At 41.3% G+C, this 26688-nt stretch overlaps 1 protein-coding gene across 1 annotated transcript in view; it reads left to right on the plus strand.

The window, feature by feature from the left end:
• The window catches only part of RERE (arginine-glutamic acid dipeptide repeats), a 422698-nt gene that overhangs the window by 250083 nt on the left and 145927 nt on the right, over nt 1-26688 (plus strand). The window contains 3 exon segments of the mRNA XM_053899022.1: nt 1232-1337; nt 2700-2796; nt 16852-16956. Coding sequence (XP_053754997.1) covers nt 1232-1337; nt 2700-2796; nt 16852-16956 — 308 coding nt within the window.

Here is a 26688-nt window from a genome sequence, read left to right on the forward strand (position 1 = left end):
AAGACTTTGACAGTGCTTTTCTTTCTGGTCATTTAAATAGCTTTAGTATTTTTCAGTAAAGGTTTTTTGTTGTTTTTGTTGTTTTTTTGCCTTTCTGGCCATTTAGTGAAGACTATATACATACCTCTTATTTAAGCAGAAAGCAGCTTGCTTCATTAAAGAGGCTCCTTTGACATATTTTAGGACTTAGTCATCTCCTTCATAAACATGAAGCATGTCTCAAATTTTAGCTCTCTTTCATTTCTGACTCACCTGCTGACTGGTGATGGGAAGGTAGACGTTGCTAAGGGGAATGATACAGCAGCATTCATCTTGGGGAGGTCTCTGAAGCCCCCACCTGGGTTAGGAATTACTTTATGAGGCCATGGGAAGCCTTGGTGCACTGCCGTGTTCAGAGGTCTCACGACCGAGGTGTACCAAGACAGTCTCCCTCAGGCTGTAGCCCCATAGCCTTCAAATAGAAGGGCAGTGTTTCATCCTTTATGCTTTGAACGGAAGCATAACCAGGAACAAAGTTGACTTCTGGGCATAACATGTTTCAGTGTCCCACAAACATTTAGGGGCCCCTGATCATCATAGAACTCATTATTGTTCACAAATATTTATGTACAAGTTCTGTTCTCTGGAAATCGGAAGACAATTAAGATAGGGTCCCTGCTCCGTGGACTCCTCGTACCTTCACCACCACCCATAGTTTGCTGTATTAGTTTGCCTTGTAGCGATAACGTGGATGGGGATGTAATTAGTCTGGGTGATTGGCACACCTTGGAGACGTGACTTTGTGCCAGGCCTTGCACGGTAAGGTTTTTCTAACTTATTGCCTTTAAAGGCCTTGACACTGTGCTAATGCAGTTTATAAATACTTACCAAAATGTTGAAGAATTAAGATAGAAGAAGGATGTATTCGTGTAGTTTTGTATAGTTAATGCTAAATAAAACTATACTGTTGATTGAATTAATCAAGCTGGGGGGAGATTTATAGGTTCAAGTTTGGTCTCCTTTGGTTTCCTGGATTAAGGTTTTGAGCAGTAGGGTCAGAGGGATGCTAAGGCTGGGATTAAAAATAATTTTGACCTTATCATTGACTTCTGTATTTTTGTGGCCCTGTGGTAATTGTGAGTCTCCCTCTCTGCCTCTCCACCTGTTTACAGGGGCTTTTGATCATGGGTATGGTATACAGCTGTGGGCACCCGAAATCCTGTTCCTAATGCTGTTAGATTTTCCTTTTCAGAGTAAGAGGGACCATCTACTCATGAACGTCAAATGGTACTACCGTCAGTCTGAAGTTCCAGATTCTGTGTACCAGCATTTGGTTCAGGATCGGCATAACGAAAATGGTAAATAAGTCCTTCTGGTTTGATTCTTACGTTTTCTAGCTTTGGACAAGGTTATTTCTTAAAACATTCATTAAATGGAGATAACCACTATGAAAAACTTTCTCTAAAAAAGCTTTTCATAACTGAGAGCATTACGGGAATGTTTATTTGTTTATTTAGTTTTGCTGAGTTCGTTCATTATTTTTGCCTTAAAAAAACCCCAAACAACCAGAGAGATACGCCAATAACATCTTCCCCTTAAACTTGGACTAGAGATAGCTCTTCTTTGGAAATAACAGTAATTTCATTTCTAAAATTCCTTTTTCTCCCCTAATGATGAGCTAATAATACCGAAAACATCATGATTCCGTTTTATTTCTTTTCTCCTTTTCAATAATCTCTATGATTGAACTTCTCTGCATCCAGGGCTGTGAACTTCAGTTTTGAAAGCATAGCTTTCCTGAAGGGTTTGCAATTCAGTTTGCGTCTTAACTTTCAGAATAATCAGGAAGGTAGTTCAGAGATTCTTAGTTTTTCTTGCTCTGGCATTGTAGTTTCTACCGAGTAACTCTGTTGACATGTGAGATACGCACGTAAAATGTGTATTGTGTTTGTTCAGATGTGTATAATCATGCATTTTTACTGAGTTTTCAAGTGTTGGGCCTCACGCTTAACTGATTCACATTTGTCACCCATTAATCATATGAGTTAGAATTTGTCACTACCCACTTTCAGATGAGGAAATCGAGGCACATGAGATGCTCAAGGAGTTGCCAAGGCGACATGTCTTCTCAGCGGGCCTGGCCAGGCTGGGATCCAGCTGCCTCTACTCTTCCTTTCCCACTCGTCCGCACTGCTTCTGAGTCAACGAAGCGTAGCCAAACAGTTTTGAGGAATGATGTTCTTTTATAACTCATTAGGCTTTTCTTCCTTGAAAACTATAAAAATTTCTGTTAAGGCAGTTAAATTATGGTTCCTGATTAAAAATAGTAACTTGGTTATTTTTTTCTACAGAAACAGTGCAATTTCACTCCATCCTGGAATATTTAGCAATAAGAAATTAAACAGGATCATTAATTATGTCAGTAATTTACACGTTTGCTAAAATGTGATCATTGTTTCTTCTGTTTTTTTCTTCGTTTTTTCATTAATTGCTTAATGCATTTCAGCAAACTGTGGGGATTTAATAAGGGTGTAAAACACATCCAGCAAGATACTTGTTTCCTGTTATGCCTGCCATACATTATTCCTCCTGACCAGACCTGGTTATTTATTGTACTTTCTTTAGTGCGAGGTGAACCTGAAAGAAAAATCTAGCAAAAATTTTCCTAAATGTTTTGGGAGGCTCAATTTTAATATCCTCTCAATTAATTTTTTTGACAGACTCTGGAAGAGAACTTGTCATTACAGACCCGGTCATCAAGAACCGAGAGCTCTTCATTTCTGACTACGTTGACACGTATCATGCTGCTGCCCTCAGGTGAGCGCCAGAGACACGGTCTTTGCTGTGAAGGAGCGGCCGTCGAGCATGGCGGGTCGAGCAGCCTAAGCCATCTGGGTCTCTTTCGATAATCATGATATTAATCAGACTACTCTTGTGGTCTCAGTACAAGTTAGTACACCACCATTCACTCCAGTGTTAACTTTGTGGATGATTGGGATTTCAGAGGTTACCTGTACCTTCACTAATCTGTGTGGGAGAAAAGAAAACAATTTAAGAAAAAAATTTTGATGCCCTCTCTGTAGTTTTGTATCTTTGTGTCCTCAGTAGTATGCTGGTATTGAAAATTAGTATCCCGGCACTGGTTGCTGAAGTTCTTAGGGTGACATGTTATGATGGTCTGCAGATTATTTTCTCAAGAATCAGTTACTTCCACTAGAAAAGGTGGAGAGATGGGTGAAACAAATATGGCAGCATGGCTTGAGAGTCTAAGCAAGGTTTATAGGAAGTTTTAGCAACCTGTTTATTCTTTGAATTTTTTGTATGTATGAAAAATTTCCTACCAGAAAGCTTGGCGTTAGGGAGAAGATATTGAAGATTTTATTCTGAGGAAGGAGGTAACATTGCAGATACTCTTAGGTAATTATGCTAAAGAGTGACCATAAGCCCCTACTTTGCACTTTCTGGCGTTTTCTGTCCCTTTCAGGAAAAGGTGATATATGCGTGCGTGTACACACACACACACACACACACACACACACACACACACACACACACATCTTCATCCTGGTATATTTCGCATGTATGTGGAAGACTGTGGGCTTCTTAAGTAGTAGAGGAAGTTAGACAAGTAATAGTTTTGTAATTCTTTCCCAACCAGAAAGAATAAAGTGGTGAAAGACTACTTTCTTTGTTAAAGAATAGAAAAAAAAAAGTCATAGGGATTTACTTGCTTTTAACTGAGCTATAATGAGATCCAATAATTTCTGCATTATGTTGCTCAAATGGCGTTCAGTGAAACCATCTGGAGTCTCCTGTGCAAAGCTATATAGCTAAAGCCAGTTATTTCAAGGCGAATTAGTAGCAACTTTTAGGGCAGGTTTGGGTCAATGTTTTGGGCCAGAATATCTTTCCTACGATCTCCTTCGCAGCTACTCAGCTCAGCCATTGTAGGGCAACAGTCATAGGCGACAAGTAAATAAATGAGGTGCTGTGCACCAATAACTATGGACGCTGACATTTGAATTTCATTTAATTTCCACGTCAGGAGATATTATTCTTCTTCTGATTTCTTTTTTAGCCATTTAAAAATGTAAAAGCTATTGTTTGTTCTGCAACTGTATAAAAACGGGCATTGGGCCAGATTGGCCAATCCCTGCTGTAGGGGAAGGAGCGAATATGGTTAGATTTGGCTTTTTACAAGACTTTAGATACATTTAGAGAATTTCTCTGGTGTTTTATCAACGTCTTCCAAAGCTCCCAGAAGCCTTTCGTGTCTTTGTGGCAGTGACTTTGCAATCTTAAACTCGAACACTGAATGAAGCAAGTTAATGGAAGTTTGGATAGATGGATGGAACCATTAAATTGTTGGTGAAGACAAGTGGCTTGATCTTGAAATACTTTCTTATCTTGATATATATGCTTCTCCCCTCCTATTTTCATCTTGTGTCATTGGTTGAGGTAAATGATTTTAAAAAACGTGGAGTTAAAGTTAAATAAAGATGTGACAGGGCGACTGGGTGGCTCAGTCAGTTGAGTGTCTGACTTCGGGTCAGGTCATGATTTCCCGGCTTGTGAGTTTGAGCCCCACCCCGGGTTCTGTGCTGACAGCTTGGAGCCTGGAGCCTGGAGCCTGGAGCCTGGACATGCTTAAGATTCTGTGTCTCCCTCTCTCTCTGCCCCCTCCCCTGCTCATGCTCTTTCTCTCTCAAAAATAAACAAACATTAATAAATACATATGTGAGACACATAACGGTGGTTATTCAATGTGTTTTGATAGATTTACTGGAAATGAATATATTTGAATATTAGCGGCTATTCAGATTTGTGGAATCATTTTATACTGTTTTACCCTTTTTAGAAGAACCAGTTGTCCCACGTAATTCCACCTGGACCTAGTAAACATACTTTTACTGGGTTTGCAGTCAGATACTTTCTGGAGATATGTAATTGTGTAGTCACTGTCCCTTCCCTGGCCACCACAGGGCTGGAATGCTATTGGTAATTCCTTATCTTCTTTTCACTGTGTATGTGACCAGAACCCTTACGGACTAGTCTTTTCTTCCTGTGGTATTTTCTTTGAAGTGGTCATAAAGTGGTTCCATTGTAGCCGTCGTCTCAAATTTGATTTTGTTAGCTTCAAATAGAACCTCTGTGTATAACCTGACAATTGGATTTTTTTCCCCAAAGATTGCGGATCGTAGTGGTCACACAGTTATTGAATGATCTGGCCTAGTAGGTGCTTAGTAAATACTTGTGGCTGGCTTGACGTTTGTCTGCATCTGTATTGCAGACAAACTGCATTTGTCTGACATTTGAGCTCATCTGTATGGTTCTTACCGTTACTACTTAGTAATCTCGCCAGGCTCTCAGCAACAGAGCGCTTCCTGTAAGATCTTTTCCCATAAAAGCAGATTTCTCCCCCAGGAATCTTTATTGTTCTCTTTCATTTTAGCAAAACTAGATTAATTTTAAAATACAGTGTGGGCTGGGGAGATGAAACTTTAGTTTTTTCTTCCACTTATTTCCTGCCCAGTTATCCACAGGAAGAATTTTTCTTCCTCTATAGATATCAAGCAGTTCTGCCAAAAATAAATTCGGCTTTGCGGGGCTTGCGTGGCTTAGTCGGTTAAGCATCTGACTTTGCTCAGGTCATGATCTCACCACTTGTGAGTTTGAGCCCTGCATCAGGCTCTATGCTGACAGTTCAGAGCCTGGAGCCTGCTTTGGATTCTGTGTGTCCTTCTCTCTCTGTCCTTCCTCTGCTCACACTCTGTCTCTCTTTCTCTCAAAAATAAATAAACATTTAGAAAAGTAAAAAATAAATTCAGTTTTGAAAGAGACAAAATAGTTTGTAGGAACGTGAAAAAGGGTCAGATGAATGTAGTGGCAAACATGGAAGAGAAAAAAAGAAAGAAAAAGACTGATAGCGTTAGTGCTTGGCACCCTTCTTGTCAAAGATCATAGCGCTCAGCTCAGTGGGCTCCTGGGACCCGTAATTCTGAGGTGGCTCCTGCCATGGCAGTTCCCCGACAAGCTGGTGTGAGGGTCAGGTGATAAAGGGGGAGGGAGCGCTTTGTCCTCTAGCCCTCAAGAATCAGAAGGGAGACAGAATTCCTGTGCAGTCTGTTTTCTGTAAGATGAGCATTTCCTTCCCCAAACGACATTCACTCCCACAGGGACTGTGGGACCGTTCGTTACGGAGACCTGTGTTGAGGTCCAGCACCGCTGCTCGGCTGCTGTGTTTTAAGTCTTGCCTTGGCCGTCCCTCATCCCTGCCTTTCAGGCTAAGTTTCTCCGGCTGTTTGTTTTCTTTTCATTACATTTATCAGTAGCCATATGGTGCAGTTAGTATCCTGAGAGAAGTAGTTTTGAGTTCTCCCCAGTAGCTAAGTATTTTGGGCCCATGCTGGTATGATAGAAAAAACACCAGACTACGACGAGAAGGCTGCAGTTTGAATCCTGGCTCTGCCACATAGTTTTTTCACCAAGGTCAAGTTTGTTAAACTTTTGAGGCATCCTTTTGACAAGCTTACGCAAGGCCGCGTGATTAAGTGACGGAACCCTGAAGCAAACACACATATTTTGGTCCTACATCCAGTCAGATAATGGATGTGAAAGGGTCTCTCAGAGTGCCTCACACTCAGTAGCATGGGGTGTGCTTACGGTCATTGAATCTGAATTGGGTTCTTTTTTTTTTTTTTTTTTTTTTTTTTGATGCTTATTTATTTGAGAGAGGGAGGGAGAGAGAAACCGAAGGAGGCTCCAGGCTCGGAGCTATCAGCACAGAGCCTGACACGGGGCTCGAACTCACAAGCCATGAGATCATGACCTGAGCCGAAGTTGGATGCTTGAGCGACTGAGCTACCCAGGTGCCCCTGAATTGGTTCTTAAAGCAAAAAAGGAAGAAAAGAAAAAATGCAATTAAACGTAGTTCTGTACCAAGTTATTGACGGTACAATTATTCAGCATCCATTTATTTTACTTTTCTGTGGCCTCTTGGCTGGATTGACTGGCTGTTCTGATTACTTCGGGTACGGGAGGGAGAGTTGAGCTCCAGGAGCCACCTTTAGAAGCTCCGAGAATGAGCAGATAAACCTGCTCTGAGAACAAGCAGATAAATTTTATTACGCTAAATAAAAATTATAGCTTGCAGTTTGTTTGCTATGTTACTTCTTTTTCACCCTAAGGATCATGTTTTATTGATGATCAAAGAAAGGATCTAGAGAGATTGCTTTGTGATTGGATTGTGAGCATGTGACCTGGGCAGCATTTTCAGGTTTACTGTGTACCTGTAACCGTGAATTCCCAAATATCGTAAATGTCTCAACGACTGAAGGGCTGTAAAAACATGGGGAAAAACATGTCCTCAGGTAGGGCAGGTGCCAAGCTGTCATCTTGGCTAGGAATTCGTCTTCCTAGGAAGACGTTTGACATATAGGAATATGGGAACATATAGGAATATGTTCTAGAGTGAGTTTTCTGGAGCCTTTCCCAGCCAGAAAACCCTAGCCTCGCTCTGCAGGGCTTCTAATCTTCCCCTTTTCATCCTGAATTAATTGATCTCTTCACTTTGTTCTGGGCAGCTAGGGTTGTACATGCAGTGATTGATGCAGACTGAGTACATCTCCACGCAGTTCCCCAGCCATTTTTGGCACTGACACAACTCCTTTAGCTCCTGTGGGTCCCCTGATGAGTGTCCGGACGCCTCAGAGCATTTAGTTTTACAGTTCCAGGGTTCATTTCCTGGCTTTGATCAACTGTTGTTTTAATATGTAAAATAACTTCGACCTACAGCATTTTTATTGTTTTGTCCGTATGTGCTTAAGTACTTCATTAGACACCATAGCTTGATGGTCATTTTATTCTTTCTTTCTTTCTTTCTTTCTTTCTTTCTTTCTTTCTTTCTTTCTTTCTTTCTTTCTTTCCTCCCTTCCTCCCTTCCCTTCCCTTCCCTTCCCTTCCCTTCCCTTCCCTTCCCTTCCCTTCCCTTCCCTTCATTCTTTCCTTCCTTCCCTTCCTTCCTTCCTTCCCTTCCCTTCCCTTCCCTTCCTTCCCTTCCTTCCTTCCTTCCTTCCTTCCTTCCTTCCTTCCTTCCTTCCTTCCCTCCCTCCCTCCCTTCATTCTTTCCTTCCTTCCTTCCTTCTTCCCTTCCTTCCTTCCTTCCTTTCCTTTCCTTCCTTCCTTCCTTCCTTCCTTCCTTCCTTCCTTCCTTCCTTCCTTCCCTTCATTCTTTCCTTCCTTCCTTCCCTCCCTTCATTCTTTCCTTCTTTCCTTCCTTCCTTCCCTTCATTGTTTCCTTCCTTCCTTCCTTCTTCCCTTCCTTCCTTCTTTCCTTCCTTCCTTCCTTCCTTCCTTCCTTCCTTCCTTCCTTCTTTCCTTCCTTCCTTCCCTTCCTTCCCTTCCTTCCTTTCTTCCCTTCATTCATTCCTTCCTTCCTTTCTTCCTTTCCTTCCTTCCTTCCTTCCTTCCTTCCTTCCTTCCTTCCTTCCCTTCTTTCTTTCCTTCCTTCCTTCCTTCCTTCCTTCCTTCCTTCCCTTCATTCTTTCCTTCCTTCCTTCCTTCCCTTCATTCTTTCCTTCCTTCCTTCCTTCCTTCCTTCCTTCCTTCCTTCCTTCCTTTCTTCCCTTCATTCTTTCCTTCCTTCCTTCCTTTCTTCCTTCCTTCCTTCCCTTCATTCTTTCCTCTTCCTTCCTTCCTTCCTTCCTTCCTTCCTTCCTTCCTTCCTTCCTTCCCTTCATTCTTTCCTTCCTTCTTTCCTTCCTTCTTTCCTTCCTTCCTTCCTTCCTTCCTTCCTTCCTTCCTTCCTTCCTTCCTTCCTTCCCGTGTCCTGGCGCTGCTAGCTGGGCAAGGGCTCTGAGGTGCTGGGAACACCCAGCTGAACAATATACTCTCTGTGCCCTTGGATACTTCTCAGTCTTTTAAAAATTCTTTATGTGGAGCTGCTTTTAGACGCACAGAAAAGTTGTGAGTACTGCGTTTCCATCCATCCCTCCCCCAGTCTTCCTCAGTGTTAACATCTGACAGAACCCGTGTGTGGTTATCAGATCCAAGAAATTAGCATTAGTACAATACAGTTGAACTGAAGACCCTGTTTGAATTTCACTAATGTCTTAATTCAAACTTCTGTAACAAAATAGCACAGACTGGGTGGCTTAGAAACAACAGAAATTTATTTCTGACAGCTCCGGAGGCTGTTGGTCTGAGATCAGAGTGCCAGCCTGTTCTGCTGAGATCCTTCTGGTTTGCACACTGCCGACTTCTTGTATCGTCACATGGCCCAGAGCAGAGAGGGAAGGCAGGTTTCCTGTCTGACAGCACAGGGTTCATTTTATTGTATCTCTTTTTGTACCTTCTTTCTTCAAAAGCGAAAAACTCTGCTCTCATTGTCGAAATATATTTACTTATTTTTATTCACTTCAGGAATACACATAGTTTTAGAATTTGTAACCCATGTCCCTGTGAGAAACAGATTTACTGACTAAATTTTTGTCTTTAGCCATGTAATCTATAGGCAAGACACTGTCTTCCAAAGTCGTTTAGGTCAGTTCTGCTCTTGGATACCTCTGTAAGTGGCCGTGTTCTCTCTTTGTACTACGGTTAGGTTCACTGTTAGACTTTGCGCTCCACTTTTGGTCCCTCCTGGTCGGTAGGGACTCTTGTTAATTTTTGGATGTGCGAGGGCATGCGGACTATGGCTGTGGTTCTGACGGTCAGGGCTGCAGACAGATACGTGGTTTTCAACTCTCTTACACGCTCCCATCCCCATTTCTTTCCTTCCCGCCTGCTCTCCGTAACTGCTCGCCTTACTTCTTAGTTTTTTCTTCCTGCACTTTTTCATTTCAAATGAGCAGATACATAGCTGTTTTGTTATAGCCTCTTCTGTCTTGCATGAAGAGTAGCATGCCATAGCTACTCTTCTGCGTTTGCTGTTTTTACTTAACGTTATACCTTAGAAACCGCTCCGTATCCGCTGATGGAGGTCTCCGTCATTCCCTCTCGCATGGAGCTCTGCTGTGTGGGTTTTGAAGGTGTTTCCAGGATGTTCCAGTCATAAATGACGCTGCAGCCGGTGTCCTTGTGCATGTGTATTTCCTCATTGTCAGATGTGAATCTTCGGGGCGGATTCATCGGAGAGAGATTTCTGGGTTGAAAGGCTTATGTGTAGGTGGTTTTCCTCCAGAAAGCAAATACCACTTTGCATGCCCTGTGTCCCCAGCAGCATGTGCTGTCCTATTTCGTTTTAGTTGTGCCAGTCTGATAGGTGAGAAATAGGATCTCGGTATTGTTTTACTTTATTTTGCTAACAGTGAATGAGTGTGAGCATTTTTTCATATATTTAAAGGGTGTGTGTGTGTGTGTGTGTGTGTGTGTGTGTTATCTGTTCATGTCATTTCCTTTAGGTTTTGTTTTGTTTTATTTTGTTTGTTTGTGTGTTTGCTGTTTGGTCTTTTGTCTCTAAAAGTTCTTTAGCATTTTCTGTTGTGTGTGTCGCAAATGTTTTCTCCCACTTGCTGGTTTTCTTTTATGGTTTTAAAAAAATTCTGCAAAGCTTACTGTTATCCAGTCAGAGTTGTCAGTGTTTTTCATTTATTCCCTGAGGACGGAGTCGTGGCTAGAAGCCTCTCCCTGTACCTGACCTACTGAGGCCTTGTGCCCAGCTGTCCCAGCACCGGGTATTAACAAGCCTCTCTCGCGCTCCCAGCTCTCTCAGCACATGGACCGCCGAGTCTGTTTCTCCTCAGTGGCTCGAGATGCCACCTTTGTCGTGTCTCATTTTCCTTGTGTGTCCTAGACTCGTTAGTCTGTTGTCTTGTCTGTCTGGGTGCCGCCGCCGTGCTCTTTTAGCTGTGGAGGCGTCTTAGTATTTTTTGCTGTGCCACTGATAGTGTCCGCTTTTCTCAGTTATCTGTTTTTCGTGTGCATCTTCGTAGCAACCTGTTTCAGTCCCTTAAATAGCTTGTTGATATTTGTATTAGGATAGCATTGAATTGATAGATCAATTCTGTGGGGAAATGCCATGTTGAGTTCTTACATCCGAGAACAGGGGACGTTTTTCCATTTGTTCATGTTTACTTTGGTGTCTCTCAGGAGCGTTTAAGAAGAATTTTCCGCATAAAGATGTTCCCATTCTTGTCACATTTATTTCTGTGTATTTAATCTTATAGGCATATATAGAAACCGCTATACCCTAATAATAGAGAATATGCTTTTTTCAAAAGTGTTGATTTCTTTATTTAGAGAGCACGTGTGTGAGTAGGGGAGGGATGCGGAGAGGGGGAGAGTGAGAGAGAATGAACCCCCAGCAGGCTCTGCACCTTCGGTGCGGAGCCCAAAGTGGGGCTTGATCTCACGAACCATGAGATCATGACCTGAGCAGAAATCAAGGGTCGGATGCTTAACCGACTGAGCCACCCAGGTGCCCCGAGAATATGCGTTCTTTCTTTGTACCTTGGCATATTCTCAAAAATTGATTGTATGTTAGATCATAAAGAAAACATTCATGTGAGTAAAAGGCAGTAAAACCAGAGTTTAAAAACAAAAACCAGAAAGGCCAGAATTTCACTTGGAAATGTAAAACTTCTGTTTCCTCACTACAGAGAACAAACTGGTGGTCGCCAGAAGGGAGGGGGCTGGAGGATGGGGGAAACAGGTGATGGGGATCAAGAGGGTGCTTGTCCTGGTGAGCACTGAGCAGTGAATACGATTGTTGAATCACTGTACCCTGTTCCTGAAACTAATATAACATCGTATGTTAACTATACTGGAATTAAAATATAAAGCTTAAAGAAAATAAAACTTTAAACAACCTCTGAGCAGAAGAGGAAATAAACACTGAAATTAAAGAAATTTTTAAAAACAACAGGAAAAATACTATGTACTAACATCTATGGCATGCATTTAAAGCGCCGATCAAAGGAAAACTAGTGATACTAAACACATCAACTGCAATGAAAAAATGAAATTGAACGATTAAGTTCCCAGCTTAAATGATAAAAAGAGCAACAAATCAATCAAAATGCAATGACATGGAGCTCAGTGTATGTAGAAGAAACGCTTAAGACCACCGCGTGTAAGAGCGGACAGGCGGAGGGGTCCACGTGGAGGTAATGGAAGTGGTTACACTTCGAGCAACTCTTGGGGAGACCGTGGAGGGATATTCTCAAAGCACCGTAAATGAATCAAGAGGAATCCTATAAAATGTCACATAACCTATAGGAAGGCAAGAGAAACAGAATGAAACACGGAAAAGAAACTTTAGAAAAATTCTATACCTGTCATGAGTCAAATGGCTTACCGCTGACAAGACACTGACTCTGTCTCAAAATCTTTCTTTTCCTTTGTTTTCAGGCAAGCGTCATAATAAAAGCTGTAGGCAGGCCTGTGGCTGTAAGCCTTCTGTACGTGTCTGTGTCCCTCTTTCCAGGCTTCTCTGACGTTTGCGTGGCCCTGGGGATATACAGAGACTTCCCCGGTTATGAATAGTTTTGATGAAATGAATTTCTGGGCCATGTTTCCATTTGTAGTCTCTCCTTGTAAGGCGGCTCTCTTCTCCTTCATCCCCTTCCGATGCCCTCCTCCCACCAGCCGGAGCATTTGTCAGACCGCGCGGTGCCCAGGGTGGAACTGTGCGGCCACCACCCCAAGGACTACCGGAACGATTATCCTACAGGAAGCCTTTGTTACTGATGAATGAGAGGCCCCGGGAATAGGGGGCTTCCCAGTCTGTAGTCATGTTTCTGTTAATAATGAAGCATCACATTAGAAGTAGGGTGTATAGGACTTCGGAGGCTCCGAATCCGCTATTTTGGTAAGCTGGTAGTGATGGCGACTTCCTCTTAACAGTCTCTCCGGCTTCATTCCACAAACACTGCCAAATAACGTACCGCTTTTGAGAGAGAAAAAGAGCAAGATGAAAAGAGTGCTCTGGAGAAAAAAAAATACTGAATGCTTAAAATGCTACTCTCTCTCTCGCTCGCTCTCTCGCTCTCTCGCACACACACTTCAAAACGTAACCTCCCAGCTTCAGCAAGAGGCAACAGGAAAAATATTTCAAAATGGAGGCCAACCAAGGTGGGCTTACCTGCTCTGTCTTCGGCTCTGCTCCGTACCGGATGGCTCGTTAGCTGCCAAGAGCAGCAGCTTTAATCGGCCGTGGCTACGTGCTACTGAGTCTTACTGTTTTATTTTACCCTAATACTTTAAAAATGTTTATACGGTAAAGTACACATTTTAAGTTTACATTTTTGTAAGTTTTGATAAATCTGTTTGACCCTTAACAAGGCAGGGAATATTCCCACCAGCCCAGAAAGTTCCCTTAAGCTACTCTCCTCTCAAAGCCTCCCACCCTGAAGCAACCACTATTCTGATTTCTCTCACCATAGATGAATCTTGCCTGTTCTAGAAATTCATTCATATAAACGGAATCATACGGTCTGTGCTTTCTGTGTCCCTGGCTTCTTTTACTCAGAATTTAATGTCTGAGACTTTTTCTCTTGAGGTGCTATGTACCAGTACTTCTTTCCTTTGTATTGTTGGGTAGTATTTCATCTTCAAATATACAATGATTTGGGGCGCCTGGGTGGCTCAGTCGGTTGGACGGCCGACTGCAGCTCAGGTCATGATCTCGCGGTCTGAGTTCAAGCCCCACGTCAGGCTCTGTCCTGAGCGCTCAGAGCCTGGAGCCCGCTTCTGATTCTGTGTCTTCCTCTCTCTCTGCCCCTGCCCTGTTTGCTCTCTGTCTTTCTCTCTCTCGAAAATAATAAACAAGGGGCGCCTGGGTGGCTCGGTCGGTTAAGCGTCCGACTTCGGCTCAGGTCATGATCTCACAGTCTGTGGGTTCGAGCCCCGCGTCAGGCTCTGAGCTGACAGCTCAGAGCCTGGAGCCCGTTTCAGATTCTGTGTCTCCCTCTCTCTGTGACCCTCCCCCGTTCATGCTCTGTCTCTCTCTGTCTCAAAAATAAATAAACGTTAAAAAAAAAAAATTATTAAAAAAAAAAAAAAGAAAATAATAAACAATAAAAAAAAATTAAAAAAAACACAAATATACAATGATTTGTTACCCACTTCCTTATTGAAGGACATTTGGGTTGTTTCTAGGCTAGTATGAATAAAAGCTGTTATGAACAACAACAAAAAAGTACAGAGAAGGAAACAAAAATAAAAAAGAAATTAATGAGGAATAAAACAGTAAAACTAATTAATGAGATCCTGAAAAAATTTTAATATCTCGTTAAAAGTGACATTATGACCAACTGGGATTTATTCCAGGAATGCAAGGTAGGTTCACTATTAGAGACTCTGCTAATATCATACACCATATTATTAAATCTGAGGGGGGGAACCTCCATATTTCCAAAGCAATGATTATGTCTGAAGTTAGTATCATATTTAATAGTAATACCTGAAAGACCTTTCCGCTGAGATCAGGATCAAGGCGAGGGTGCCTGTTTCCATTACTTTCCACATTGCGTGAGAGTTTCAGTATAATTGGTTTTAAGAAAGGATAGAAAAGAAGTAAAACTGTGTTTATTTGCAAATAACAGATAACATACCTGGAAAGCCTTAGAGAACCAATGATTAAACTGTATCAAATAATAAAGAATGCAGTTCGGTAGTGGGATATGAAATTGATATACAAAAACCAGTACCTTTCACGCGGTCACATAGAAGAGGACATACCAGTGGGTGACCTCATTCATTAGTTTACATGCTTATTTGTCAGATGATGTGCTTCTGTTCCTGCTGCTTCAGGCTTTTCCGAAACCATTTGTGCTGCTGTCCCCATGGAACATTTGGCAGTGTCTTTAGAAACTCTTAATTGTCACAGTGTGGTTTGGGGGTGCGATGGGGTAGAGGTCAGGGATACTGCTAAGTACAGGACAGTCCCTGACAACAGAGAACTATGCAGTTTAAAATGTCAATAGTGCTGAGATTGAGAAACTCTTTCCTAAAGAAAACATACTTGATTTCCAATGTCTGTGTTTAGAATTGCGTGTTGGCAGTGTTTTTATAGGCTCAATGAATACATCGATTAATTACTTAAGTTGAAGGGTAAACTTGAATGTGAATAATAATGAAGAATAGTGAAAGAGGAATCACTTTCCTTTAGTTAGGGACAGTGATGGAAATAACTTATTTTGTGTAGCACTGAATAGTGTATAAAGTTTCATAGACTCCTTGTTTGATCTCCTCAATAGGGATTAGTATAATAGGTGTTCTTATCACTGTTTAACTGATGAAGGAACTAGCCTATTTTTTCTAGGTGTCAGGGACTAAATCATGTCAGATGGGTAGTTAGTTTCAGAGTGAGTGCGTTGTTTGTTCATCTGTAAAAGTGATCTTTGCTGCTTTTTCTTTTCTGGAAGGTCATTTTAGTTCTAGCTACACACTAGAGGGAAAAGTCCTGGGTATGCAAAGTTGATTCCTAGTCCGTATTCCTAGTGTAGCTTGTTACTTACAAATAATTGCTTCCCATGGAACTTTCCGCGGTGATGGAGATATTATATAAATGTGTTGTTCATTTTGGTAGCCACTAGCCTCATGTGATTATTTAAATTTACATTAGTTGAGATTAAATAAAATTTTAAATCCTGTTCTCTTCAGTTGGACTAGCCTAGCCACATCTCAAGTGCTCAAGAGCTGTGTATTATGTTACTGGTAGTTCTCAAAGAAATGTCAATAAATCTCAAGCACTTTTGTTAAATTGTTAAAATGGAGGTTGTTTGAGCCCCATCTTAGTGTCTGCCTATCACTGAGGTTTTGGTCACAGTTACTTAAGCTCTATTGGAAAGGAGGACATTGTTTTTCAGTTCCTTGGTGGGAAGCGAATGAATGTCATCTCCAGGTTGCTATTCCTCGGCTAGCTTCTTTCTCTGACACCTTGGCCATTAGCTGGTGTGTATTTGTTAACGCACCAACTAACGGAGTCCTTATGAGAATGGAATACCTACCTGGTCAAGTGGTAGGAGTTCATAGCCCTGGAAGCATATGCACGTGCTGTTGATTCTCCGGTTCCATCTACTGTAATCGCAGTCCTTGGCTTCCACTTGATGTTAAAGTTCCCTTCTGTGACCACGAAGGGAGTTGCTGAAAACCCCCCTGCCTCCTTGGGAACGCTGGAAATTCTCCCAACGTGTGTGTGCGCGTGCGCGCATTTAAGGAGTTTGGTGGTATTACAGAATTTTCAGCTACATTTTTGGTTTTAAATTGTGTTGGTAGATGAACCTGGAAACCTTAATGCTGTTTATTTGCAGTATTTTTGTGGGAAAGTGTTTTTCCAACCTACGATCTTTGAATGTTATCTGAAAATTTGGGAAGTGTGTGTTTTTATGTATTAAAGCCCATCTGTATACTTAAAAAATTAAAGTCTCCGTTTTAATTTGCAAGTCAGTTTATTTCTTGAACATTAAAAGAGAAGAAAAATATTTGACAGCTATACATTTTGGCTTATAGTAAAGTAGCAGGAAGAAAAGTCCCATTTTTACGGTTTGGAAAGGCTTTAGGTGGTTTTTTTGGTAAAGTAATTTAACTATGGTTTATTTTTCCTGTTGTGTCTAGTTTCATATCCTTTTATCATGGTCCCACCCTCAATTTACCTTTATGGTTTAGTTGATTTTACTCCATGGCTAAGATGCTGAGGTACAAGCAGTGAAATTGTGAAGTTGGTTGAAGCAGTCCTGACACAAAAAAATAAAATATTGGACGTTTTCTGAATTGATAAATATGGAGTCTGTAGCCATATTCTACGTGTTTTTAGAGTAATGTGGATTTAGTTGCGTCTTCCCCTGCCTCTTTCCCTCCAATAGTGTTTTGGTTTGCACAGCAGTTGAGGGTAATACTAATAATGTATTTTTTACATTTGTTTGTTTTCAGAGGGAAGTGTAACATCTCCCATTTTTCTGACATATTTGCTGCTAGAGAGTTTAAAGCTCGAGTGGATTCATTTTTCTACATATTAGGCTACAACCCTGAGACCAGGTAAGTGAGTCACTTGGCCCCACTCAGTGAGAACTTCGCTTTTCTATGTGCGTGCGCGTGCGTGTGTTTGCACATTTGGGCATGTGCCAGTAAGATGAGAAAAAACAACTTCAAAACCCAAAGTGAACCTCTTTGGAAGGAGTTCTAATTAACGTCATCGGCGTCTAAAGTGGCTTATTGTTCGCTCTTGATTTTATTAAGAAGAAAAGGAAAAGTGAGGAAATTTGGGTGTAGAGAGGCAAGGTAAAGATGTGTGTTTAGCTGATCTGTGTTTTGAACTTACTGTGAATTGGCAGATTATTTCCCTAATGCACATTGTGCCAAACCTTTCGTGGTACCATATTGAACACACACTAGGATGTTACGGAGAATGTGCTGGTTAGTCGTTTGTTTTACTCATTTAATAAAACCCCAGGAACACTCACAGAAATATCTTTAGTAAGACAACTGGTATGAGACGGATACATGCAGTTCTCAACCATCTTGGTAAGACCTATGTAACAGGTAGAGTTATTACTTTTAAAATGAGAAACAATAGAATCAAAATTTAATACAAAAAATTCCTAGTGTCTGTAATATAGTTTAACTTAGCACATGGAAGAAGTTATTTAAGAGCATATGCATTCATTTTTATCCTGTATCAATCATGCAACTACAGGGACTACAGATTTAAAAAGTACAGGAATGTTAGCAGATGATCAGGTTGTCAGTGCTTGGGACATCTGAGACATAATCTCTAGATACGAGAATTTAGAAAGAAATAAAAGCTGCTTGGCTGAAGGAAGTTAGTGGAAGAACTACTTGCAGGGTAATTACAATGTAGGTATTTTTTAGTTTTAGTGAAAAACTTTTCCTAGAGGATGCTGAGAAATTATATGTAAAAATTAGAAGGTTACTGTTTAGACAGTCTAGGATTAATGAAAGGCCACGTGTTCTTTGTGGTCATTATAAGAAGCTGCGTAAAGCTCTAGTGAGGCATATATGTTCGTGTCTGTCTCTGCATTTTGTAGACGAGAGCTACAGGGGTGATAGTGTACTGAATGGTCACCTTTTTTACTTACCTTTATTTTCTTTAGAAAATAGTAAATTTGAGCTTTTATTTTCTTTTTCAAAAGTAAGCCCTGTTCCAGTGACAGAGAAGCTGATCCGTGATACTATTTTAAAGCATCCTGTATTTCAGAATGTTTATTTTTACATATGCATTTATTTTTTTTAATTTTTTTTAACATTTATTTATTTTTGAGATAGAGACAGAGTGTGAGCAGGGAAGGGGCAGAGAGAGAGGGAGACACAGAATCTGAAGCAGGCTCCAGGCTCCTTGCTGTCAGCACAGAGCCCGAAGTGGCTCTCACAAACTGTAAGAACTCACAAACTGTAAGATCGTGACCTGAACTGAAGTTGGACGCCCAACCTACCGAGCCACCCAGGTGCCCCTAAATATGCATTTATTGACTGCCTGATCATTCCTTGGATTTCTGTCTAGATACAAAGGAGGCCATAATTTCAGTGATGCCACATTTATTTAACTATTTGGTGGGTAGTTGTCACATGGCACGAGCTAGATTGTATCACTGAATTGACTAAATAGCTTTTTTGTTTTAAATGATTAGCTCTTGGGTTCGTAACAACCAAGTTTATTTTTTACTAGTTTTGGTTATATGTCTGTTTTTACTGAGTGCTTATTAAAAGTGATATTATGCAATTTAACTGTGTAAGTTAGAGACTCACCCAGGTTCTGGTCTCATTTTTCATTGGGTGTTGCTGGCAGTCATTCAGAGTGATTCTTCCCATCGGTTAGCTTTTAAAATCTGGCGGAGGTATGCCCTAGAAGGATGTTTCTCTCTCGTCTGAAAAACCAGTACAAGGACATGCCCATGGCGGTGCGTTAGCAGGGTCTGCGTCCTGGGTCACTTCTTTTACCGCTTTGACTTCCTGGCTGCCATTTGTTCATTTCTGTGCTTGTGTTCTCCTTGTCCAGCCTGTGCTTGATGTGTTGTAGGCTTTTGAGGGGAGGTGGATGAATTAATTGAAGTGAAAAAATACTTGAATTTCAATTTATAAGTAAAGACGGTAGCAGATCTCACGCTCCTCATGAAGTGAGCGTAAAGATTTGCCCTAGCTCCCCGGGTTCCCCCTGAATTCCACGTTATGCTTCTGAGGGGTTGGCTGTGCAGTTCCCGCAGCTGCTTGCGCGGTCACAGAGGGTGTACTTGAAAAGGAGTGTAGAAAACTCTGTTTTCCCCACCTGGCTTTTGTACGAGCTGGTCCTTAGAATGCTCTGGCTGCATGCCCTTGCAGAATTTACCTGTGTTTGCGTCTCGGTTTCAAGGCTCTGAGGGATGGGGCTGTGGGAAGAGTGGGCTTTGGTGGGCTTCTCCCCCATGTGAACGAGCGGGCCTAGCATGCCGTCTGGCTGCATTTGCTCTGTGCTCTTAGTGCCCGGGGCCATCTGAAGAGGAAACATCAAACCGTTTTCTGTCTGTGAGGGAGACCACGTGTGGATGCGGCTGCTGCAAGTTACAGAATGGGGATTCTGTGACTACACATTTGGGACTGTCCCCTCTCTTCAGAAAGGAACTTTCAGGAACTTGAAGTGAGCGGTTGAAACTGAAACTTGAGATGGGATTGTTTATTTCTCCAAGCACATTTCCCGATGGTAGTTAGAAGTTGGTTTACACAGTGTCCGTAATTTATTTAGCGTATTAGCCCGCACTGAAAGTTTGGAGTTTTTTTCATGTTTATTGCATAAATTTTTTTTAAGTCTCATTATTTGGCTACTCTTTAATTTTTCCCCTAACCTGGTTGTTGTGGCTCTACACATTTCGCCTTGTCAGGACCTGACCTTTCCGGACTTTTTGCGAGAGAGAGGGAGAGGGAGAGGGAGAGGGAGAACAAAGAAGCATGGGAGAGAGGAAGAAGGAGAGAAAGATCGTCAAGCAGGCTCCATGTTCAACGTGGAGCCCAGTGCGGGGCTTGATCTCACAACCATGAGATCGTGACTCTAGCTGAACTCAGGAGTCGGATGCTTCACCTGCTGAGCCACCCAGGCGCCCCAGACTTTTTGGTTTTGATGGGATTACTTTGTTGAATACGTGTATGTGACGGTGGGAGGCAGGCTTTTCTATACTCTTCGGTTCATTGCCTTTAAAGTTCGGGGAGGGTGGATTTCTTGGTAATTAGCATGGAATTTTTATTATTTTGAAATTCTGTGTTTAATTCTGACATCCTCACTCAATTCTGAAATCTGAAAGCTCTGAAAATCAAAAAACGTTTATGCTAAGTTTGGTGCGGAAGCTCATTGGATGGTCATTCTTGGCCTGAACTGGGATGAGGCTATTTATATTGAGTTAGTTCACTTTGTGTGTTTGTACAACTTTTACTGCAAAAGTACCAACGTGATAGAATAGGGGATCATTGCTTAAACACTGCGGGGTGTTACATAGTATATGGTATATTTGTTATAGTACCTTTCTAAATCCAAAAAATTCTGAGTTCTGAAAATCCTCTGACCCTTAGGATCTTTGGTAAGGGATGGTGATACTGTATTCTTGTTAGCCATGGCATTGAAGGAACAAAACTTACTTGAGCAAAAAAATTGGGGACAGATGTTGCCTGTGTTAAGTAGGATGCAAGCTGCAAGGGTCTGACTACTGAGAGGCCTGAAGTTTGAACCAGTAGGCACTCAGGCTTGGCTTCTGGAGCCTGTGGTGACATTTCTGTGCTCAAGCAGTGTGTGCTTTTGCTCTGCGAACAAGATTCACCCAAATTTACTTCTGCAGTCAGCATATTCTGCAACATAATATCATTATTTCTCATTTTGTTTGAAGGTTCTAATCCAAAATCTGATTAGAAAATAGTTAATACATTTCAGCTCAAAAGTCTTAATACATAAAGCCAGTTAGACCTTACAGGCGTTTGCACAAAATAGCAGTATTCTTGGCATGAACTAAAGTAGTCGGTCCTGACTTATTAAAAGAGATGATTATAATCTGTGGTCATAGGGACATGGCTCCATTCGTCCGTTTACTGTCCTTAGTTGCATTTTTATTTATCCAGTATCTCGTAGCCATCTAATCTGACTACTTGATCTTTTGTTAAGACCGACTCCCCTCTTGGACCCAGGCAGCCTGCGTTTTGATCCTGTGCTGCCCCTTTTTCTCTGTGTCCAGGGGTAAGGTTTGTACTTCCTGGGCTTTGTTTTTTACCTCATTAAAATGGGGGTGGTAAAAGCTACCCTTTAGGTTGCTTTAGTAAACTGTCAGGTTTTTTTGTTGCTTCTTGGGAATTGTAAAAATAATTATAAATTTTCTTTTCAAGACAAGGTTGAAAAATATCAAAGGTTTTTTTTTTTTTTTTTTTTTAACCCCATACAATGTTAAATCCAAAAGTGAAACATAAACTACTTCCTAAGACGTGTTGATTTACCAAGTAGACCATTAACCATCTGGTTGATTGTACTCACATATGGAAGTCTGAACACTGGGGATTTTTGACTCTGCGTAGAACGTTGATTATAAAATTCTTCTTGAAAATATACAACAGTTGCTAAGAATGGAAGATAATTTCTTCATTGACTCTAGTGAAACTGACACAATAAGTATAGTGAATATTTGCAAATAGTATTAAATATGAGCTAATACATTCTATGGTCAGAAAATTTCAGTGCAGAATCTGAGAGAACCAGAAATGGAAAAAAAATTTTTTTATTAAGAAAAATATTTGAGTTTTTTTTAAAAGATTTTATTTTTAAGTAATCTGTACACCCAATATGGGGCTTGAACTTACAACCTTGAAATCAAGAGTCTCACACTCCACTGACTGAGCCAGGTAGGCACCCAAGAGCTTCTTATAGTAAATGAACCTGTCCCCCTATATAACGTTCAGGTTTTATTGCATTTTGGGGTGTCCTTTTCCCCATACTACCATCTTCTCACCTCTGCAGCTTCAGCCTGTTGCTCAATGCCTTTTTCTTTTTTTTCTTTTAAACTGTACATTCTGGCCTTTTCTGGGCGTACCTTTCATTGGTTGGAAAACTTCTAAACTTCCTGTCTCAGGCCAGTGAGTTAGGCGGGGCAGGGAGTAATGGTGGAATCTCAGTAAGAACAAAAGATTCAGTAGGGGCCATTCGAGAGGAGATGCCTTTATCTTTAAATTATGAAGCATGAATTTTCCCAGAAACCAGTCCATTTGTTTCCCCTTGCTAAGTAAGTGTTCTTTACGTCACTAAAGTACATTTAGGGAGAGTGAAGAAAACATATCAAGTGTAGCATGTTGTATTGATGGTCACTGATCTGTTACCCTCCCCCTCGTACTGCCTTAGAAAAGTATCCTTGGTCTCTTTAGAGACTTGCACTGTGGCATGAGACATCTGATTGTAGTTGTGCTCTTTGCTTTGTGATAAAGGAGTCTTCTCTTGCTATTCAGATGGAAAACAAATTGAGGGCTCAGATCTGATCCAGGAGAGAATGTCTATGAACAGCCACCTGTGCCCTCTTCACTTTTTTTTTCTTTTCTTTTCTTTTCTTTTCTTTTCTTTTCTTTTCTTTTCTTTTCTTTTCTTTTCTTTTCTTTTCTTTTTTTTTTCTTTTTTTTTTTCTTTTTTTTTTGCCAAAAAGTTTTTAAAGCAGTGTTGAAGCTTAAGGATTATTACCATTATATTTAGCAGCAATCATAAACTCAGACACTTGCAAGGACTTCTCTTTAATCTCTTTCCAACAGACAGTGGCAATAATGTTACCAATAATAGCTACAGTTAGTGAGTGCTACTGTGCCCAGCAGTGCTCTGAGTGTTTTGCTTGCATAACTTACTGCACTTTGTTATGAAGCAGTCTCTGCCTTCAGAAGAGTTGCAAGTATAGTAGAAAACCTTAGTTTCTAACTGAACCATTTGAAAGTATGACATCACCACGAGGCCGTATCACACTGTAATACTTGGTGTATTTCTTATGAGCAACGGCATTTTCTTATACAGCCACAATACAGTCCTCCACCTCAAGAAATTAACACTGAAATATTACCATGGAATTCACAGACCCCAGTCAAGTTTTCTCAGTTTGCCTAGTAAAGACCTTTATGAAAAAGGATCCAGTTCAGCGTGATGGATTTTGTTGTCTTACAACTGGTTCATCTGTGTGGAGTAGTTTCTCAGTCTTTTCTCTTACTTCATGACCTTAGTACTTTGAGACTATAGGGTATTTTGTAGACTGTTCCTCAGTTTACATGGATGCTTTTTCCTTATTAGATTTAGAGCCTGTATCTTTGACACGGATAGCACAGAAGTCATGTGTTCTTGTTTTTTACTTCTTGTCACGTAGTACGTAATTTTAGTTTGTCTCCTTGCAGGGAGTGTTCACGTTGATCACTTGAATTAGGTGCCAGGCTTTGTAATTGTAAAATTTCTCTTTTTCCGTTTATAATTAATGACTATTTTGTGGGAGGTTGCTTTGAGATTGAATAGATAGCCTCTTCCTCATGAAACTTTCAGTTTATTAATTTATTTGCACGAGGTTGATTAATCACTTCCTATTTTTTTAATTTTTATTTATTTTGAGAGGGGGAGTGAGCATGAACAGGGAAGGGGCGGAGAGAGAATCCCAAGCAGGCTCTGCATTGTCAGCCCAGAGCCTCACAAACTGGGAAGTCATGACCAGAGCTGAAATCAAGAGTCAGATGCTTAACCGACTGAGCCGCCGGGGTGCCCCTTTGGCTTCCTGTTTTATTCAGTTGTTGATAATCTGTTACTGTGATTCATTTTTAGGGCAAATTGTTGCAGATTATGGAGGGCGATACTTAGAAACCAGCCAACCAAGAATGCTACTTAGGGGTGGTCGTTACTTCGTGTCACTGAGGAGCCGCCAGGGGGTGGGAGGGCAAGGAGAGACTGAGATGGAGACTGTACTTTCACGTCTGTATTTCTGGACTTCAGTGTGTGTGGATCCATGCTTTCATACCAGGTTCTCCAAACCTAATCCCAATACCACAGGGGTCCTGCTAGCTTTTTCCTTATTTCTAATTCTCATCTTTAACAGTGAGAGACCTTGTTTCGGGTTCCTGAGTATCTTTACTTCAGTTTCCTATCACTGACTCCGCTCTCTCCCTCACATGGGTGAGTTTTGACATGCTCAGCTGTATCTTTAGTAGATTTAGCATTTGATATTTCTTAGCATGACCTCAAGGAACCAAATTTGTAACATTTTCTTTTTAGAGTCTGTGGGATGATGCTCACTCTGTACTCGATTGTTTAATTCCCATAAAAGTTCAGTGCAGCTGACATTACCTTTATTTGACAAATGAGAAAATTGGTATGATGTTAAATATCTGCCTAAGGCATGCAGTTAGTAAACAGGAAACACCGAGCCTGTTTGACTCCAAAGCCTGTGCTTTCATCGTAGATTGATTCATATGCAACCTAATTTTCTTCTGGCTTTGTTGAAAGATAGCTTTAAGCTTTCCTAATGAAGAAAAATATATGTACTTGCTAGAGAATAACTTGACAAATAAAAAGTTAAAGAAGCAAACTGAAATAATACATAATTCTTTAGTTCATGTTTGTGTTTTTTCTTTCACTGTACATCTGTGTGCATGTTTATGCGTGTATGAATATTTTAAGATTATAAATAAAATACTGTTTACATAAATATACATATAATCATGTATTCCTTTATTCATTTTTTTAATTGTGAACATAGTACCATGTCAGTAAACATTTGTAATGAGCATCATATCTACCATCATGTGGATGTGTCCTAATTTATCTGTTCCCATATTGTTGAACATTTATGGTTTTTCCAGTATTTAGTTATCCTAAATTACATTGTGGCCATCTTTTTTCCGACATAAATCTTTTTTTTTTTAATGTTTTTATAAATTTTTGAGGCGGAGAGAGACAGAGCATGAGCAGGGGAGGGGCAGAGAGAGAGGGAGACACAGAATCTGAAGCAGGCTCCAGGCTCTGAGCTGTCAGCACAGAGCCCAACATGGGGCTCGAACTCACAGACTGTGAGATCATGACCTGAGCTGAAGTTGGACGCTTAACCGACTGAGTCACCCAGGCGCCCCTGACATAAATCTTTATACTGAAACCGAAAAGTAACAATCTAGATCTCCTTTATTTCAGTTAATTTGGATTTCAGACATTTTGGGATCTAGTTCTGTCTTAGGTTGTCTTTTCTATTCATCACAGCTCATGGTCTTTGTATAGCTTTTGAGGACAAGAAGCTGGAACTAGGTGTAAATATTTTCTTGTTCACTTTTCCTCTGTTATCGTAGTTGAACTCTGAAAACATTTATGCCAGATGCCAGATGGCAAATGTTGGGCATAATTGAGAGTACATGTATATTTGGAAACACAGCCCCACTGAGGATAAATGGGACCGTAAAATAGGACAAAAAAATCAGATTTGATCATTTAAAAAACCCCTTGCCAGTAAATATCTACCAATGTTGAATAAAATATAACAGAACGTTTGGGGTGCCTGGGTGGCTCAGTCGTTGAGTGTCAGACTTCAGCTCAGGTCATGATCTTGTGGCTGGTGAGTTTGAGCCCCGTGTCAGGCTCCTTGCTGACGGCTCAGAGCTTGGAGCCTGCTTTGGATTCTCTGTCTCCCTCTTTCTCTCAATGCCTCCCCACCCTGCTTGCGTGCGCGCGCGCTCTCTCTCTCTCGCGCGCGCGCGCTCTCTCTCTCTCTCTCAAACATTAATTTTTTAAGTAGATAAAATACAACTTTAAAATGCAGAGATGTGCTTGGAGGAGTTAGGAGAAACTGAAAAGTAAAGCAGTGAGCTGATTCTTCAGCAGCCTACAGTGAGAGGAGGTTGGGTCAGTGTCTCCTTAATAAGGGGTCTTGTCTTTAACACCCAGCAGGTATAGGAGATGGAGACTTATTCTCTAGAGACTAGGGAGTTGGAACTGAGAGCCCTCTACCAGGTTAAGGCCATCAAAGGTCTTCTTCAGTGAAAGGATGAACGAGGTCATGTATCTGGAATTAGAGGGAAGTGATCGAGAAACCTGTTGGAGACTGGGACTCTAAACAGAAAAGAAAAAGAGGAGTAGAGGGAGAATTTCCCTCCTAAGTCCTAACTTTGGGCCTTGCCTCCATGACAGGGCATGAATTTACATTCTTGAAAAGTATGAGAACTCTAGGATGAGAAGATAATATAAAAAATGGTCTTGGGCCACCTGGGCGGCTCAGTCAGTTAGGTGTCTGACTTCAGCTCAGGTCATGATCTCACGGTCTGTGAGTTCGAGCCCCATGTTGGGCTCTGTGCTGACAGCTCAGAGTCTGGAGCCTGCTTCGGATCTGTGTCTCCCTCTCTCTCCGCCCCTCTCCCACTTGCTTGTGCACGCACATGCATGGTGTGTCTCTCTCTCTCTCTCTCTCTCTCTCTCTCTCTCTCTCTCTCTGTCTCTGTCTCGCAAAAATAGACATTAAAAAGTGGTCTTGCGGGGCATCTGGGTGGCTCAGTTACTTGAGTGTCTGGCTCTTGATTACATCTCAGGTCATGATCCCGGGGTCATGGGATCAAGCCCTGCGTGGGGCTCTGCGCTGAGTATGGAACCTTCTTGAGATTTTCTCTCTCTAACCATGCCCCTCTTCCCTACTTGCATTCTCTCTTCTCTCTCCCTCCCTCCTTCCCCCCCCCCCCAATAAAAATTTAAAAATAAAAAAAATAAAAGGTATGGTGAAAAAAAAAAGTGGTCTTGGGCCATTGAGCTTTGAAGGACACCTGAGA

Source organism: Panthera pardus, unplaced genomic scaffold (assembly GCF_024362965.1).
Source record: "Panthera pardus isolate Hobbes unplaced genomic scaffold, ASM2436296v1 HiC_scaffold_11, whole genome shotgun sequence".
Classification (NCBI taxonomy): domain Eukaryota; kingdom Metazoa; phylum Chordata; class Mammalia; order Carnivora; family Felidae; genus Panthera; species Panthera pardus.